The following is a 15,247-nucleotide window of genomic DNA, read 5'->3' on the forward strand; positions in this document are numbered from 1 at the left end:
CGCTCCTACAAAACAAATGAAACATACTCATGTATTTTCATTGTCTGAGAGTTAATGCAAATAAGTATACACCGTACATATTTATGTATTTAGATGAACAATTTCAGCAGATGAACAGATGTATTTAGATGAAAAATTTAAGAACAGATTTATACACATATTTTGAGTAATATTTCTTATACTGTTCATAACAAAAATAATTAATTAATTCTCATTTGATTTTAATTATTATTTCAAAATAATAACATTTTAAAATTTAATAAACAAAAAACATAACAGTGATAAATGTTTAGTCTATGACAATTCTTCCGCTCGTCCTTCCACTAATAATCTCTGATTGATAATTGTTCCTAATCTTTCTTCTAATTGAAATCCCATCAAATCCTTTCGAGTAATTATTCCGGTGACGCGATTTCTTCTATCGACAATGGTCAAATGTCTCAATCCTAGTGAACGGAAAACGATGTAGGTCCTGTGAAGAGAAAATGTTTCTTGCACAGACATGGCTGACAGATTTGCATAAGGAACCTGGAAAGAAATAAAACCAAAGAGAAACGTTTACTGGAATATAAATCAAACGTACTACACCTTTAATATATCCAGTAGGAAGTCTTTAATAGCTTAAAAACGTTTTCGGCTGCGTTAATTAGCCTTCGTCAGTTAAACGAATACCAAAAACGAACGAAATTCGAAATTAGAAAAAACGGCGTTCGAATTTACAAAAAACTGCGTCTGCGCATTGACGGGTCTAAACTACAAACAGAATAAAAGAAGAAATTAATAAACGGCAATAAATAGAAGAATATGATGAGACCGTAGTAGGTTCCATCTCTTTCCCGTGCCAAAGCGTAATGTTATTCGACAAGTGACTTCCAGGCAGATGATAGGTCATCCGCATCTCGGTGGTTGATGCAAAGCGTAGATAACTGCGCTTTATGTATTTCCATTTTTTCTAAGTATTTGACAGCCTGCCTGGATCGAGTGGCTCTTATGACGAAGGCCTTATCCCAGTGCACCGTTATATCATGTTGTCTAGCAAAGGTCGCTAGGACCGTGCTGTCACTGCCACTGTTTACCGAATATTTATGCCCTTTTATCCTGTGTTTCAGGTTACGTACTGTGGCGCCTACGTACACAATGTCGGTGTTAAAACGATAATTTTTTATCGGTATAGAATATACCCCTGTTAACTCACTCGAGCGATCTCTCCTCTTGTCGTTTCTCAGTAGTCGGTAAATCGTTGGATTGCGTTTGTAAATTACGCGCAGATTCTTCTCTCTGGCCACATTTTCGACAACCTTATTATTTTTTAAGCTATTAAAAACTTCCTACTGGATATATTAAAGGTATAGTACGTCTGGAAAGAAATTTATGACAAAATACAATTAATGAAGTAAACCAAGAACCTACGTTATTTTTGATACACAGTAAAAACGAATATACAGTATTTACTGTATGTCAAAGTAAACTAACATTAAAAAGCGGAAATTATGGGTAAAAAAGAAAGCTAATTGATAGATGTCAGTGCCGTAAGGGAAAACTGGAGGGCCCCTTGAAAATTTTTAAAAGCCCACCTTATGCAGATCCATCAGCGAATTTCAATATTAACAACTGTAATGGCGATGACATGTTTAACAAAGAAGAAACCGGAAGTAACTTGCCACAACTAAGCAATCAATGCTGATGCTGATTGGTTAATACCCAAGTTAATTCTTTCGATAAACAAATTGTAATGTTAGTTGAAGAGCTCAGAATGGTCCCAGATCTCCTGGGACTTATTGTAAAGACGAAAGATTGTTTGTACTAATTACTCTATTGTCTGTATACACAAGAAAGCGTTAGAAGTTAAGTATTAATAATAAGCGTTGACGTAATAAACTCTAGAGCAATGTTTCCCAAAATGGTTCTTACGGACCTCTGAGGGTCCTTGGAACCGCTGATGGGATCCGTAAAAAATTAAAATTAATTTGGAAGTGCGTAGACAAAGTCAGGGGGTCCATGAAAGATTTAAAAAATAAAATGCTTCATAATAATGAAAATGGCCGCAAAGTTAAAAATAAACAGCAATAAATAAATTGGTAGTCATTTTTACTTCCGAGTAAAATATAAGTATAGATAAGTACATAAAATACAAGTAATGACTAGCTAAAGCTTGCTCATTTTGAATATGGGACCTGTGCTTCATTTATTGCATGCATTATGACATTTTAGAATTTTATACATTTATTTAAGTTTTCTTTCCAAAACAGTGATAATTATTGGTTGTTTTTCATAATTATAAAAAACTATTTAATGATTAAAAATATGAAAATAATTCATTTATTTTGATCAAAAATATGTTTTTCTATAAAACTTCAATACATAAAATAAAAAACTTATTAATTTTATATTTTTATAATGTTATTTATAACCTAATTAGAAATAAATTATACATTTTTTTGTTTTCACTCAATTATACCCGTTTTTCAAAAACCAGCAAGCTTTAGCTAATAATTTCAATAAATATTACTTTAAATATCAAAATGTTTTATTTATATTTTATTTTTACATCACCATTCACCATTGAAGACATGATAGCAAAATTTGTAATTTTGCTATCATGTAGTTGTGTAGAGTTATTTCATTTGGGGGTGGGCATAATAAGTTTGGTCTAGTCATCACTCTAGTCTAGATCCTTGATCGTCAATTCGGCCATACATAATGTTCTTGCATGCCAACCTGTTTTTGTTTGATCTAAAAGATTTCTGTTATAGCATTTATGTCTTCAGATTTTGCCAACTCTTCGTCCAGTCGTTTAGCATCTCGGTCAAAGAAACAAACACGCTGTCGATAATGCAATTTGCTAACGGATAAACAAAGTATTTCTCCAGAAGTAATATAAACTGGGGCGATGAATTAAAATATAGTGAAACAACCAGCATTTGGTTAGCTACGCAAAAACACGTATTTGCAGATCTGTAAAAAGATTATTACCGTAATAAAACTAGAAAATAAAATATTCTTTGCAGACATTTTTGTGTGGGAACTCTTCCGTGGTTATATCATAGAAATCTCATTTTATACTGATTTAGCATGTTCTACTATAGGACCTATCCCATCTCAGTGTAGAATATTTAGGGAAAAAAACTGTGTATTTAGTTCCTTTGGCACTCCCCCAAGTTTTTAATACTGCATTCTAGTTTAATAAAGTAAAATTAAAATGCATACTTTTATTTATCAGGAAAAAGGGAATTAAATGAAACTATTTACAATTAAAATTTATCCTTAAAATATTCAACATGAATACATGCAAAATAGCTTAGCTATATCAACAAATAGTAAAATAATAATGTGTTTAATTAAACAATAGCATTTTTATTCAAGAACCGGACTAAATAGAGATTACCTGAAACCTACCGAAGGCCATTTGGAGAATTCATTAACATTTGGGACCACGACTTTACATATATGATGCAGGGTGATTTTTGAGTTTATTTTTGTGACAGAACTTGCATCTTATATGTCGTCAAATATGGTAGTTGACAATTTCAAAAGTATTCTATGCTTCCATCACTTCACTAGATCCAATCAAATTTTTATAAAAGCCACTGCAATCTCCAATTTTCTGAAGTTAGGAGTTTGAAAGGTAGATATAATGTCATTATTCACAAGAATAAAAGAATAGTGACATTGTAAAGTTACATTCAACTTAAAAGCGGGAAATTTTCTGTATAAAAGGTTTTCGGCAATTCTCTGCGTTGCGGAAGTACAATTTATGTAAAAAATGATTTATACCCTTTTTACATAAATTGTAGACATACAAGTTAATTAATAATTAATTAGCCTGTTATTAGTTGCAAAGACCATTTCAATTTCTGATACATTTTAGATCTACCAAAAATATGCCATCATATAACAGTATGGAACAATTATATTTTTATGACGTTTGTTTTCATCATCATCATCGTCATATTTGAGGATTTCTTTAGTAAAAATGGTTAAATTATTACTATTATTACTTAAAATGAAATTCATGTGAAGTCTATCAAATCAATTTTATTTTATAAAAGAATAAGAATTTATTTTCAAATGCTATTATGCTACTATAACATATTATGTAATATATTGATGTGTGAATTTTCAAATTAAAATAAATAATAGAAATAATGTCACCAATCCACGAAGTGTAAAAGCAACCATTGTACCAAATTTGTTATGTAAACAATAATGTACAAAAAATGTAAACAATAAAAATTGAAATCTCTTTATATCAAATAGCTCTAAAATAATTCATATCAGTAACATAGACTTCATTTATATATAAAACCTATGATCTATATAAACCAGTGGATGAAATCTGTCTGCTGTCGGAATGCTATTCTAATATACTTTTCTAGAGCCAGAACACGTTATAAAACTTTACCATATAGGTTCATAATACATAATTATAAATATATAAATAAAACATGTATTATAAAAAAATAGGTTCTTCCTAGAATTTTGACATTCTATGTATTCAAACCTACATGACTAGAAGCATGAATTTTGAATTTTCAAGCACACTATACTCTAGAGCAAAGTAATGCAATTATAAAAAAGTTACATTGTCTAGATGTATGATTACTGACATAATAAAATGCATACTTATGGGTTAGAACGGTGTTCCCATGCTCCTCCTATTTCTTGCAATATGCCAGTTTTTTCTCTCTCTTCTTGCCCTGTGATCATTAAAGGGCCTTTTTCCATACACAATGTAGATTCAGCCAGGCCCACAACAGGGCAGAGAGGTGTTGGGAGACAAAGTCTGACATATCTGAAATGGGCCACCCACAAAAATTTCCTGGGAAAATTTCAAATTCTCTCTTAATTATATAAATGTATGAAAGAGTGTTATGCTATGTTATGTTAAATTTTAAACAGAAAATTTTATTTAAAAAAAAGAAAAAAGCTATGTTCAGTAGTATGTAAGATGCTTTTGAATTGATATCATATTTAAAAATAAAATAATAATAAATCATTTCTCCAATAAATTTGTACATTCATTTATTAGATTTACAATATATTTTCCATAAAAAAAACTGATTTGCTGTCTGGCCAAGTTTAATTTTAAAAAATAAAGCTAGAAAAATTATTCAAGTTATTAAATAAATTTTGTGTATAAAACATCATTCCTAAATGTCTTTCTATTACATTAAAATTTTTAAAATGGTAAATATATGATTATAAATTTTCATTAAAAAGATTTACTTCTAAATTTTCCAGTAATGTTATGTAAAATTTAATCCATATTTGAATTATATTTTTCATTTTTTTCATTTTACTTTTATTTTTAATCTCTATTAATAATTCAGTTATTTCAGTTGTTAATAAACTCATTGCTTATTCTTTGTTTTCATTCAATCTGTGTTAACACTATCAGTAATAACTAATTATTTAATAAAGAAAAACCTCTAAAAATGTTTAATAATAATAATAATAATGTCTGAGAATTTTTTAGTCTGTTTTTCAGATTTTATTTTATAAATTTACAAAAATAACAGAAACACACATTCTTTGTTTTTGAAATTCATTTGTTGGATACAAGAAGGTGTGTTTCTATTATTTTTGTGATCTTTATCCAGTTTCTACATATTATAATGTAAATTTATAGCAAACAATATATCATTAAAATTTAAAATCTATATAAACCTCTATATAGCAGAACTTGTCTAACATGGAAACAGAAAGAAAATCAGTCCATTTAAACAATAACGGAAAAATCAGTATCTTTATCTGATTTAACACAAATTTAACGAGAAGTTTACAAGCCTAGCATGTATAAATCATAAAGTCAAAAAATACACATATGCATTACAGAATAGCAAAATATTACTACTGTATTAGAGTAATTTTATTAGGATTTGAACAGAAATTTTTTGCATACTTTTATTAACGGCTGTTTTTACTTAACATAAATATGTGATGTAATTATAAATTGTAAATATTCCTGATGTTAGATTGTATTTTGAAGCTTATTTTAAACTTTTTTACATCACATTTTGTTTGAATAAAATCAAGTCAAAATGTCTGCAGATAAAATGCACATCAGGCATATTATGCATGCTTTTAAAGTTTTGTAAAGATATCATGCTATACAAATAGTAAAAAATACTTGTACTGTGTACAGGGAAGATACTACTAAACTCTGAATGTCAAATGTGGTTTTTTTCATTCAGGAAATTTTGAACTAAAGGATACAAAACATATGGGCCCCAAAAGCTGTTGAAGAGAAATTGCAATAAGAAATTGTTAAAGAAGTGGTTATTTGTGATGTGAAAGAAATTTAACATCATGAATAACAAATCTTAGTGTGTCACAGACATGTATTATTGAAACACTTCATCCACTTAAAATGGTTGTAAAACATACTGATGATTGTGTTCTGCACATAGCATGTTTTTTTGTCACTTATGAAAAAAATGAACTGAATTGACTATAATTTTGTCTGACGAAGATAGGCAGTTGTATATTTTTAAACTGGTTACTCATTTTTATCTTAGAGAACTTTTTTATGGATGAATGAAAAAATTAATGTTCAAATAAAAATATTTGTTATTAACCGAAAATCTGTTGTAGCGAGTGGTGATTGTTTGGTCAAGTACCGATGTACCACTGTATTTCATTAAGATGATTTTGATATATGTGGTAACATCTAGAAATTTATTAATTGCATTAATCAAGGGATACCTATAGAAGGTAATCTATATAAACCTGTCTACTATGGAAGAGTTGTTCAGTCCCTTGGGGTTTCATTATAGACAGTTTGACTGTATTAGGAAACAAAAAAATTTTTCATGTGAAAAAGAATTTTAATAAAGTTTCAAATAGTTACATACCAAATTAACTTGCATATTATCAAAATCTTCACTTGATAATTTCTTCAATAAATCATTAAAACTGCTGGATGCAGAAAGTTTCTCAATATCATCATCACAAAACTAAAAATGAGAAATGATTTGTAAAAATTTCAACTTAGTTAAAAAAAAATCTTTTATTTATTTGAAATATATTTATCTAGATCAAGCTTCCATTTAGAATGTACAGTACATGATTCAATTTATAATGCACTCAATAAATCAGAGTTGAAATTTAAATCTCATTGAATTTATTCATTATCATACAAATATTGTAAAACCTGAATTTATCAGACACCTATACTCAGTGAACAAAATATCCATCCTGGCCATAGTAATAGGACTATTAATATATTTTTACCTTGATTAAGTGAGCATTGCCATCTGTAGACAAACGACAAAAAATTCCTACACTCCTTCCTTTCAAAATCTATGTTAAACAGACAATATTACATGCTTTCCATGCATATCAGTTAAAAATTATCATGCTTGTCTTTGGTGTCATTGTTTCATAGAATTTGTGTGTTCTTAAACTTGTCAAATGATGTTTTCACAGATCCATTTTTAGATAATATTCTAATACTCTTCATATCAAACACTGGGAGATTGATGGTGCATTTATTCTTTGCATAATGGAAAAAAAGCATTAAAAAACTCAGAGAGTTCTGAAGAAAAATAACAGAAGTAGAATAAATTAAATAAATCGTGTACTGACAAAACTAACAAACATCCTGTTTGAAAAGCTTTCAAACAGGATGTTTTAGCATATTCTGTAATGTTATCTGCCTAGTTTGCAATGTTTGCAGTGTTAAGAACTATTCCATTCCAGAACTTTTCTTCTACATTTCTTTAAATGAATTAATCATTAGTTTCTAATTATGTTAATTATTTATTGCATAAAATTAGCCTTGTAATATCAACAATTCTTTGTCTATTTCTGATTACTGTTTTTATTACATCTTTTCTTTGTTTCAAAGCAAAAATATATCTTCATTATTCAAAAATCTAAGTACAGTAGAGTCCTGTACACAAGGAATTCGTTATGCATTATAAGAAATTACGTTATCAAAACCTGCATTATCACATGATTTATGAAAGTTTAAACCTTGGCCTATAAGTTGAAAAAGATGTATACCTCTGATCGACAAAATTTGAGAGTTGTTGCTTGCTTTATTTGCGCGTTGTACGGGACTCTACTGTATTGTGTTGAGTACTGTAAAATATATGAAAACTTTTTAATGAACATGAGTTAAGCAGACAAAGCTTTTAGTCCTGAGTGTGTTTACTAAACCAGGTTTTTACTTTATATCAAAATTTAATTAATTTATTAATCATCAAAGTTTCTAACATATAATAATAAATCTATCTGTAGTTTAAACTCAGTAATTGGAATAATTAAATATTTTAATATGCAATATACTGAATTTTACAATTTCAGGTGTAATTTGTTTCATGTGTATGCATGTGCATGTATGTACTCATCATCATTTAATTTTAATGGCTAGTTAATTCAATTTAATTAATATTTTAGAAATCTGAAAGAAGCAAGACTAAAAACATATATATTATTTCCAAACGAGCAATTATTTATTGTGACATTATCACAATGCCAGGCTGCAATTTTTAATCATATTTTTTATTTATTTAATTTAAAATATATTCTCTCCACCTCAAATTAGTAGTCTTGCCCCTGTACATACTTTTCCTGTTAGCAGTCAACTTGTGCTGGTCATCGAACTCTTTTCAGGAAAAATTTTTGAATTGAAATAACATGACTCAGTTTGCATCAGAAGTTCATATATAAGAAGTTCAGTCAAGGCCTCCTGCCCAAATTGCTAGTGCAGTTTATATATAAAAAGACAATTTGAAGTAAATCATCAAAAATTTTTTCTGTAAATTCATTTTATAAAATTCTTCTGAATCAATTTTCTAATAACAACATCAATTAATTCAATCTTTCCATATCTGGTCTCAGCTTCCATCTAACTTTGTTCTAGAGATTAAAGAAGGACAGACAGATGACAGTGGGAATTTGTCTATAATTTTTTAAATTGCATTCACCTTTTTATGTAATAAAATAACAGTACAGTGTATGAAAGAAATAATGTGAGAAATATTTATCATTTTATTAAAAATATTTATTTATATATGAAAAAAGGGATAATCGTTGTCAACAAGATATTACAAGAAATTCAAAAAAGAACTATTTTTATATAACTGAACTGTATCTTTTAGGCATTTAAAAGTTTTCTTGACTATTCATGTGCCTTTTATTTTTTCATTTTAACATTAGAATATCTGAAAATGCTATTTATATATATGGAATTTTTCTTTGTTTTTTTCTCCTGCTTTAATAAACTTAAAATAATAGAAAAATTTTGATTAGAAAATTTTGTATAATGCTTAATCTGGAAAAATTTTTCTAATCTTACTTCTGAATAATCCACATCTAAAATGTCTGGCTCTTCTTCTCCATAATTTTGACATTGTTCAAATGCTTTCTCGTGGCATAATAAAACACTTATTTCTGTTCTGTAATTTATAAATTGAACGAATTAATAAAAATTCTTTCAATTCAATTTAAAATATTACAGTGTAAGTTTTGCAAATGAAATTTTTAAAATTTAAAACTTAAACAAAAACATTATAGATTATTTACAATTAGAATGAAAATTTCAATAATTTATCCTAATGTGTTCATTCTTTTTGTTAATCTTTGTAGAAAATGGCTTATCAAATTGAATGAAAACAGTTTGTCAATAAATTTTTATAATACTGTTAAAAATTCATCATATAAAAATTTAAATAAGTCTTTGTAACTTATTATGCAAGTTCATGTAAAATTACTACAAGAAACAATGTTTAAAATAAATTATAAATAAAATACTATTATTTGTTTTTTTTATTCAAACAATAATGATATTTGGAACACATAACTTTCTTTTATATAAAATTTGTCTTGTTTTAAATGAACTTTGTTGTCTTGTTTAGTTTTTTTCCTAAAATTTTAAATAAATTAAAAACAATTGAAGAAACAACATAAATAGTTAATCTTCAATGAATACTTGTTTAAATATTATATAAATGCAAAGGTTCAGTGTGTTTGACATAAGAATTTTTGTTGATGTTTTAATCACTTAATAAAAATGTGCTAAATTATAGCAAAACATTCTCAATAAAAAGTAATAAATAAAAAATTTATATGAATTCATTTTTTAATCAAAAAATAAAATATTTTTAACAAATATAGTTTTCAGAATCCATTCAAATAATATTTCACTTAGTTTATATTAATCTTAGGCAAATTTTGTTCTTAGTTATTTGGATAAATTTTAACACTGTATTCAAAATTTATTTCATTAATAATATTGTTATAATGGAAACTGCATTGACTAATGCTTTAATGATCAATGAATAATTTGCCATTGTAACTTTTTATTATATATCCATATTTTGTTTTTATCTTATTATTTACAATTAAGTATAGTTTATAAATTTTTATATATTTTGTAATTTTTTTAATCTTGTTTTTAGCTTTTAATAATTTGTATGTACTTTATTTATTTATTGTTGACATTGTTGTTTTAATTTTTATGGGACATATTAATTGTATTGTTGAAGGTAGTGATCTCATGCTATATAGCATTACTGAGCAAATGTAAATAAATAATACTATAACTATAGCATTAAAATCACTGTAATTCAAATTCATAACAACAATTTAATAGAGAATTTACTTGTTGAATGGCTTATTTAAAAAACTATGACATATCAGTTAGACACATAGTATTTATCAAAAAGTTAACTGGATAGAAAATAAAAATTACAAACATATTTAGGATAGTTTCATGTATAACAATAAATTATTTTTAGAATAATCTTAAATGTAACATAGGTAACATGTAACAAAATGTAACATGGCTAGGACCATCCAGTCATCTATCTACTTAAGGCATCAGCCAACTGCTCTGGGGGAAAAAGATTAGAAAATAGATCATTCTCAAATTTTTCCTGGGGTTTGCTTGTCCAGGAATATTTCCTGGACAAGCAATTCCCAGGAATTTTTTGAGAATGATCAGTTCCTGATATGTCAAACCCTGTCCCTCATCACCCAGCTGCCTTCATCGTGGAGGCCAAACTCATAATTGGCATGAAAAAAACCTTACTGTGCACTGAGCAGAAAGACTTAACAAATTTTAAAAAGAAAATGATAAGGAGAAAGATTTAGTCAATTTTTTTTATACTAGTGTTTGACTGAATATTTCATCTGTTTACAGTATATTTAACTTATTTCAACAATAAGAGATGAGGTTTTAATTTAAACTTGTAGCTGTATTATAAGATAATTATAAATTCATAGATCAACGAAATTTTTGTATATTTTTTGATATTCATTTGTACAAGGATTAGGTTCAATCAAAGTGAACAAAATGTGGAAATTATGATTTAAAAATGCTTAGCTTGTAGCAAAAAAACTTAATTGATGTTGCCTTATAGAATGATTAGAAAGTGTTATGTGAGCAAATAAATGTAATATTATAGGAAGTATTGTGAAAAAGCTAATGATCAGAAGAGGTAAAAAATAATCAAATTTTTTTAAAAATATTGTCATATTCTTTAAAAATCTAATTGAAGTGTTTTATCTAGAAATATTAAGATATATATGTATATAAGAAATATATATAAAATGCAGAAAAATATAGAAAATATTAAGAAATGACAATAAATTAAACAATTTTTCTTTGAAAAATTCTATTAGTTTGAAAGCTATCTTGATGATTCTTTAAATTAGATCAATTGGGTAATTGTTTTGAGGTAAGTTTTCATTCAAGATTTTTAATATTTCATTTATAATATAAAATAAGATTTTAAACTATTCAACTAGATAATATTAAGAATGAACAAACAAACCTTGTCACTAAACCACAGAATGTGTTTTCACCTTGATCTCCCATGTTACGAACTACAGGAAAACCTGAATGTTTAGTGTGGAGTAATAATTTGGCTAAATGTGATACACTTTCAATAGTATTTACAGTTTTTACTGGAGCAGATGCTGCATGTTTAGCCACAAATAATTCTAGATTTAAGCTGTATTTAAAAAGATTAAATGTTATATATAATAATTATGTAAAATAATAATAAAATATGTTAAAACTTACTTATTATTATTGTTATAATAAATAACAGGTTCAGAATCCAAAAATGGTATGCATTTAAATTCCAATAATGAATGATAGAATGGATGAGTGACAAAATCACCCATCCATTTTGCAATCATAATTGCCACCATTATTAATAATAAAAACTGAACATCATTGGTTAGTTCCATCTAGAATAGATTTTAAAATAAAATACAAAACAACTCAAGTTTATTTTAAAATAACAAATTTCTATAAATTAAACAATGCAACATTATTCACCATGATAACTGTCAGAGACATAGTTAATCGTGAAACTCCTCCAAAAAATGCAGCAGCACCTAACAAAGCAAATGCACCTGGATCCATCCATCCCCAGTAACTATCAGTATGGACACCAAACATGTCTACCATTCCTCTTCCTACAAGTCTTCCCATCAATCCACCAATCAACCTAAAATGAAATGAAATTAACTTCTCAATAACTAGATTGATGACTAATTACATCAAACAAATCCTTTACCATCCAGTAAATGATTTTAATGTGAATTCAACAAATGTTTATCATCTTACACAAGAAATATTTATGCCACCACAGAGATCAGATTGCAACAAACCTCCAGACAGCCACATTTATCAAACAATCCTTGCATACTGACCACAACAGGGTTCTAAAAGCTTTAGGAATATACAAAGCTGACCCAACGGGCAGTTGCATTAATTTTAAGGATGGAAAAGCATCTCATATGCTTCGCAATACTTTTATGAAAAACTGGGACAACATGAATTAGTTATTATTATTTTTGTGATATTTTTTACTTTTTATATTTGTATCTGTTTTAATTTTTTACATCTTAAAAGACATCTGGATCTTTATTTATTCAATTTTATATTTTGTTCCAATATTTAAAAAAAATTTAAAATAGTTCTGTGTATTCTAATTTATAATGTTGTTGACCTGAACCAAATCTTGTCTAAGATTGAAAATATTTGTCAAATTCACATTAAAATTATTTACTGAATGGTAAATGTTTTGTTTGATTCTAAAATGAAATCTATATATATAAATGGACGTGTTTGTGCCTATACATCACTCTGCAGCCAAAAGTACACATCGCACATGAATGGTGTTTGTGTGTGGTAGTGTAGTCTGAAGTCTCCCATCGTGCACTACGGTGGTTGCATCTTGATAGCTGTAAGGGTATGAGAGATATGGGGTTTGAAAGTGGTTGACTTCGAAAATGTGTGACGCTTCAGTGAGAATGTTCCAGTTTATTCTAGAAAGTTCCAGAACCTAGAGGTGAAATTTGGTACACAGTTAGGGTATGTCATGAAAACACACATTAAGAACGGATTTTTTGAAATTCCCCTGCAGGGGGAGAGGGAGAGCATTAAGGCTTAACCTGAAGAACGGCTTTCTACTGTACTATTTTAGATGTGATTTTTTGTTTTTAATTATGTTTAGTCTTAATTGAGTACTTAGGGGTAATAAATTGATAACATTTCAGACATTGTTATAAATATTTTTTATATATTTCGATTTTTTAACCAAATTTTCGAACCATTTTAAATTCGAATTTCTTTTTGCATATTGGTTCGATTATAGAACAATTGTAAACATTCCAGGAAATTTATCAAATTAAAAACAGTTTGTTTGATTTTCATCATTTTCAGCGGTAGGTGTTAAATAACAATTACTATGGTTGTTGAAATATTGAATGTAAATAGGGTTTGCTTGCAAAATCCACACGAGCAAAGCCGCAGGTAACAGCTAGTTATAAATAATTCTAATAAAACACTTATCTATATATACTGTAAATTTAACAAATACATATGTAATTGGGCTGCAATTTGAAAAAATTGTAGACTTACACATTCCCACTGTCATCTACTGGCCATCCATCTTTCCTTAATCTCAAGAATCTAGATAAATAGATGAAAGCCAAGACCATATATGGAAAGCTTAGGGGCAAGAGACTGACTATATATAAATTTCTGATGCAAACCAGAAGCCATATTATTTCAATTCAAAACTTTTTTGCTGAAAGCAGTTAGACAGATGACTGACATGACTCTACACTAACAGGAAAAGTATGATGTACAGGGGTAAGACACTGCTAATTTGAAGTGGAGAGGATATATTAATATTTTAAATTAAATAAATTTAAAAAATATGATTAAAAATTGCAGCCTGGCATTGTGACGATGTCACAATAAATACTTGCTAGTGCAGTTTATATATAAAAAGACAATTTGAAGTAAATCATCAAAAATATTTTTCTTAAAATTCATTTTATAAAATTTTTCTGGATAATTTTCTAATTTAGCAACATCAATTTATTCAATCATTTATCTAAGAACTAGTACAAAGAATCATAAATTATTCTTATTTTCATAATTAAGAATAATATTTTCAACTGTTAATAGTTTTTATAACCAACAACACACCCAACAGCTGTAAGTGAACGGGTTAATTTTAGTAGCGCCATCTCTTCACTTACGGCTGTTGGGTGTGTTGTTACTTATATTATCGGGTTTCGTTGGTGTTTATTTGTTTTTATAACCATCTTTAAACAAAAACCTTTATAAAATATAGATTTTATATAAGTTTTTATAAGATAATTTTGATAAAATATAAGTTTTACATTTTATAAAAAAAACTATTATTTTTTAAAGCAGAAACTTTTTCTGATATTCATCCATTCTTCTTTAGATTGTATATTATTAAAACTACTTTCAAAAATATAAATATCTAAAGAAAACATTTCAAAATCAAAATAGGTAGTTTGTTGATATCAATACAGTACAGAAATATAAATTTCATAATTTACAGTTTATAATCTTAAGTTTTTTAGACATCCACTGAAATGATATAAAATAAAATAAAGTTGATATTTATATCAATGAATGTCAGTTTCAATGGAATCAGTTGAATGGTTTATATGATTACATATTGCATATGTAAATTCTGATTATTCTTTAACCCTCTAAAAAGCATATAAGAGATGATATAGAATATATATTTTAAGAACTTTTTGAATATTGTTTTTAATGTATAATAAACTTTCTTTTGAAAAGCCTTGGTTTATGAACATTTTAACATAATAATAATACTATATATTTAATTTGAAATCATAATTTTAATTCAAATTGTACTTAAGTGATTTGAATTTTGTGGATATTTACAAATTGCAGCATAGATGGCATTCAAGAATTGTGTAAGTCGAGATGAGA

General features: G+C 27.4%; 1 protein-coding gene across 1 annotated transcript in view; it reads right to left on the bottom strand.

Moving 5' to 3' along the window:
* Positions 1-204: 204 nt before the first annotated feature.
* Positions 205-15,247, bottom strand: part of LOC136982962 (chloride channel protein C-like) — a 38,292-nt gene continuing 23,249 nt past the window's right edge. Inside the window, exons 11-16 of the mRNA XM_067279539.1 lie at positions 12,296-12,467; positions 12,035-12,204; positions 11,784-11,963; positions 9,305-9,404; positions 6,855-6,956; positions 205-528 (exon numbers count right to left, since the gene is read on the bottom strand). Of these exons, the coding sequence (XP_067135640.1) occupies positions 295-528; positions 6,855-6,956; positions 9,305-9,404; positions 11,784-11,963; positions 12,035-12,204; positions 12,296-12,467 (958 nt within the window). The 3' untranslated portion in view covers positions 205-294. The remainder of the gene's footprint in view (positions 529-6,854; positions 6,957-9,304; positions 9,405-11,783; positions 11,964-12,034; positions 12,205-12,295; positions 12,468-15,247) is intronic.

This window comes from Centruroides vittatus, unplaced genomic scaffold (genome assembly GCF_030686945.1).
Source record: "Centruroides vittatus isolate TY-2023 unplaced genomic scaffold, ASM3068694v2 contig_875, whole genome shotgun sequence".
Classification (NCBI taxonomy): Eukaryota; Metazoa; Arthropoda; class Arachnida; order Scorpiones; family Buthidae; genus Centruroides; species Centruroides vittatus.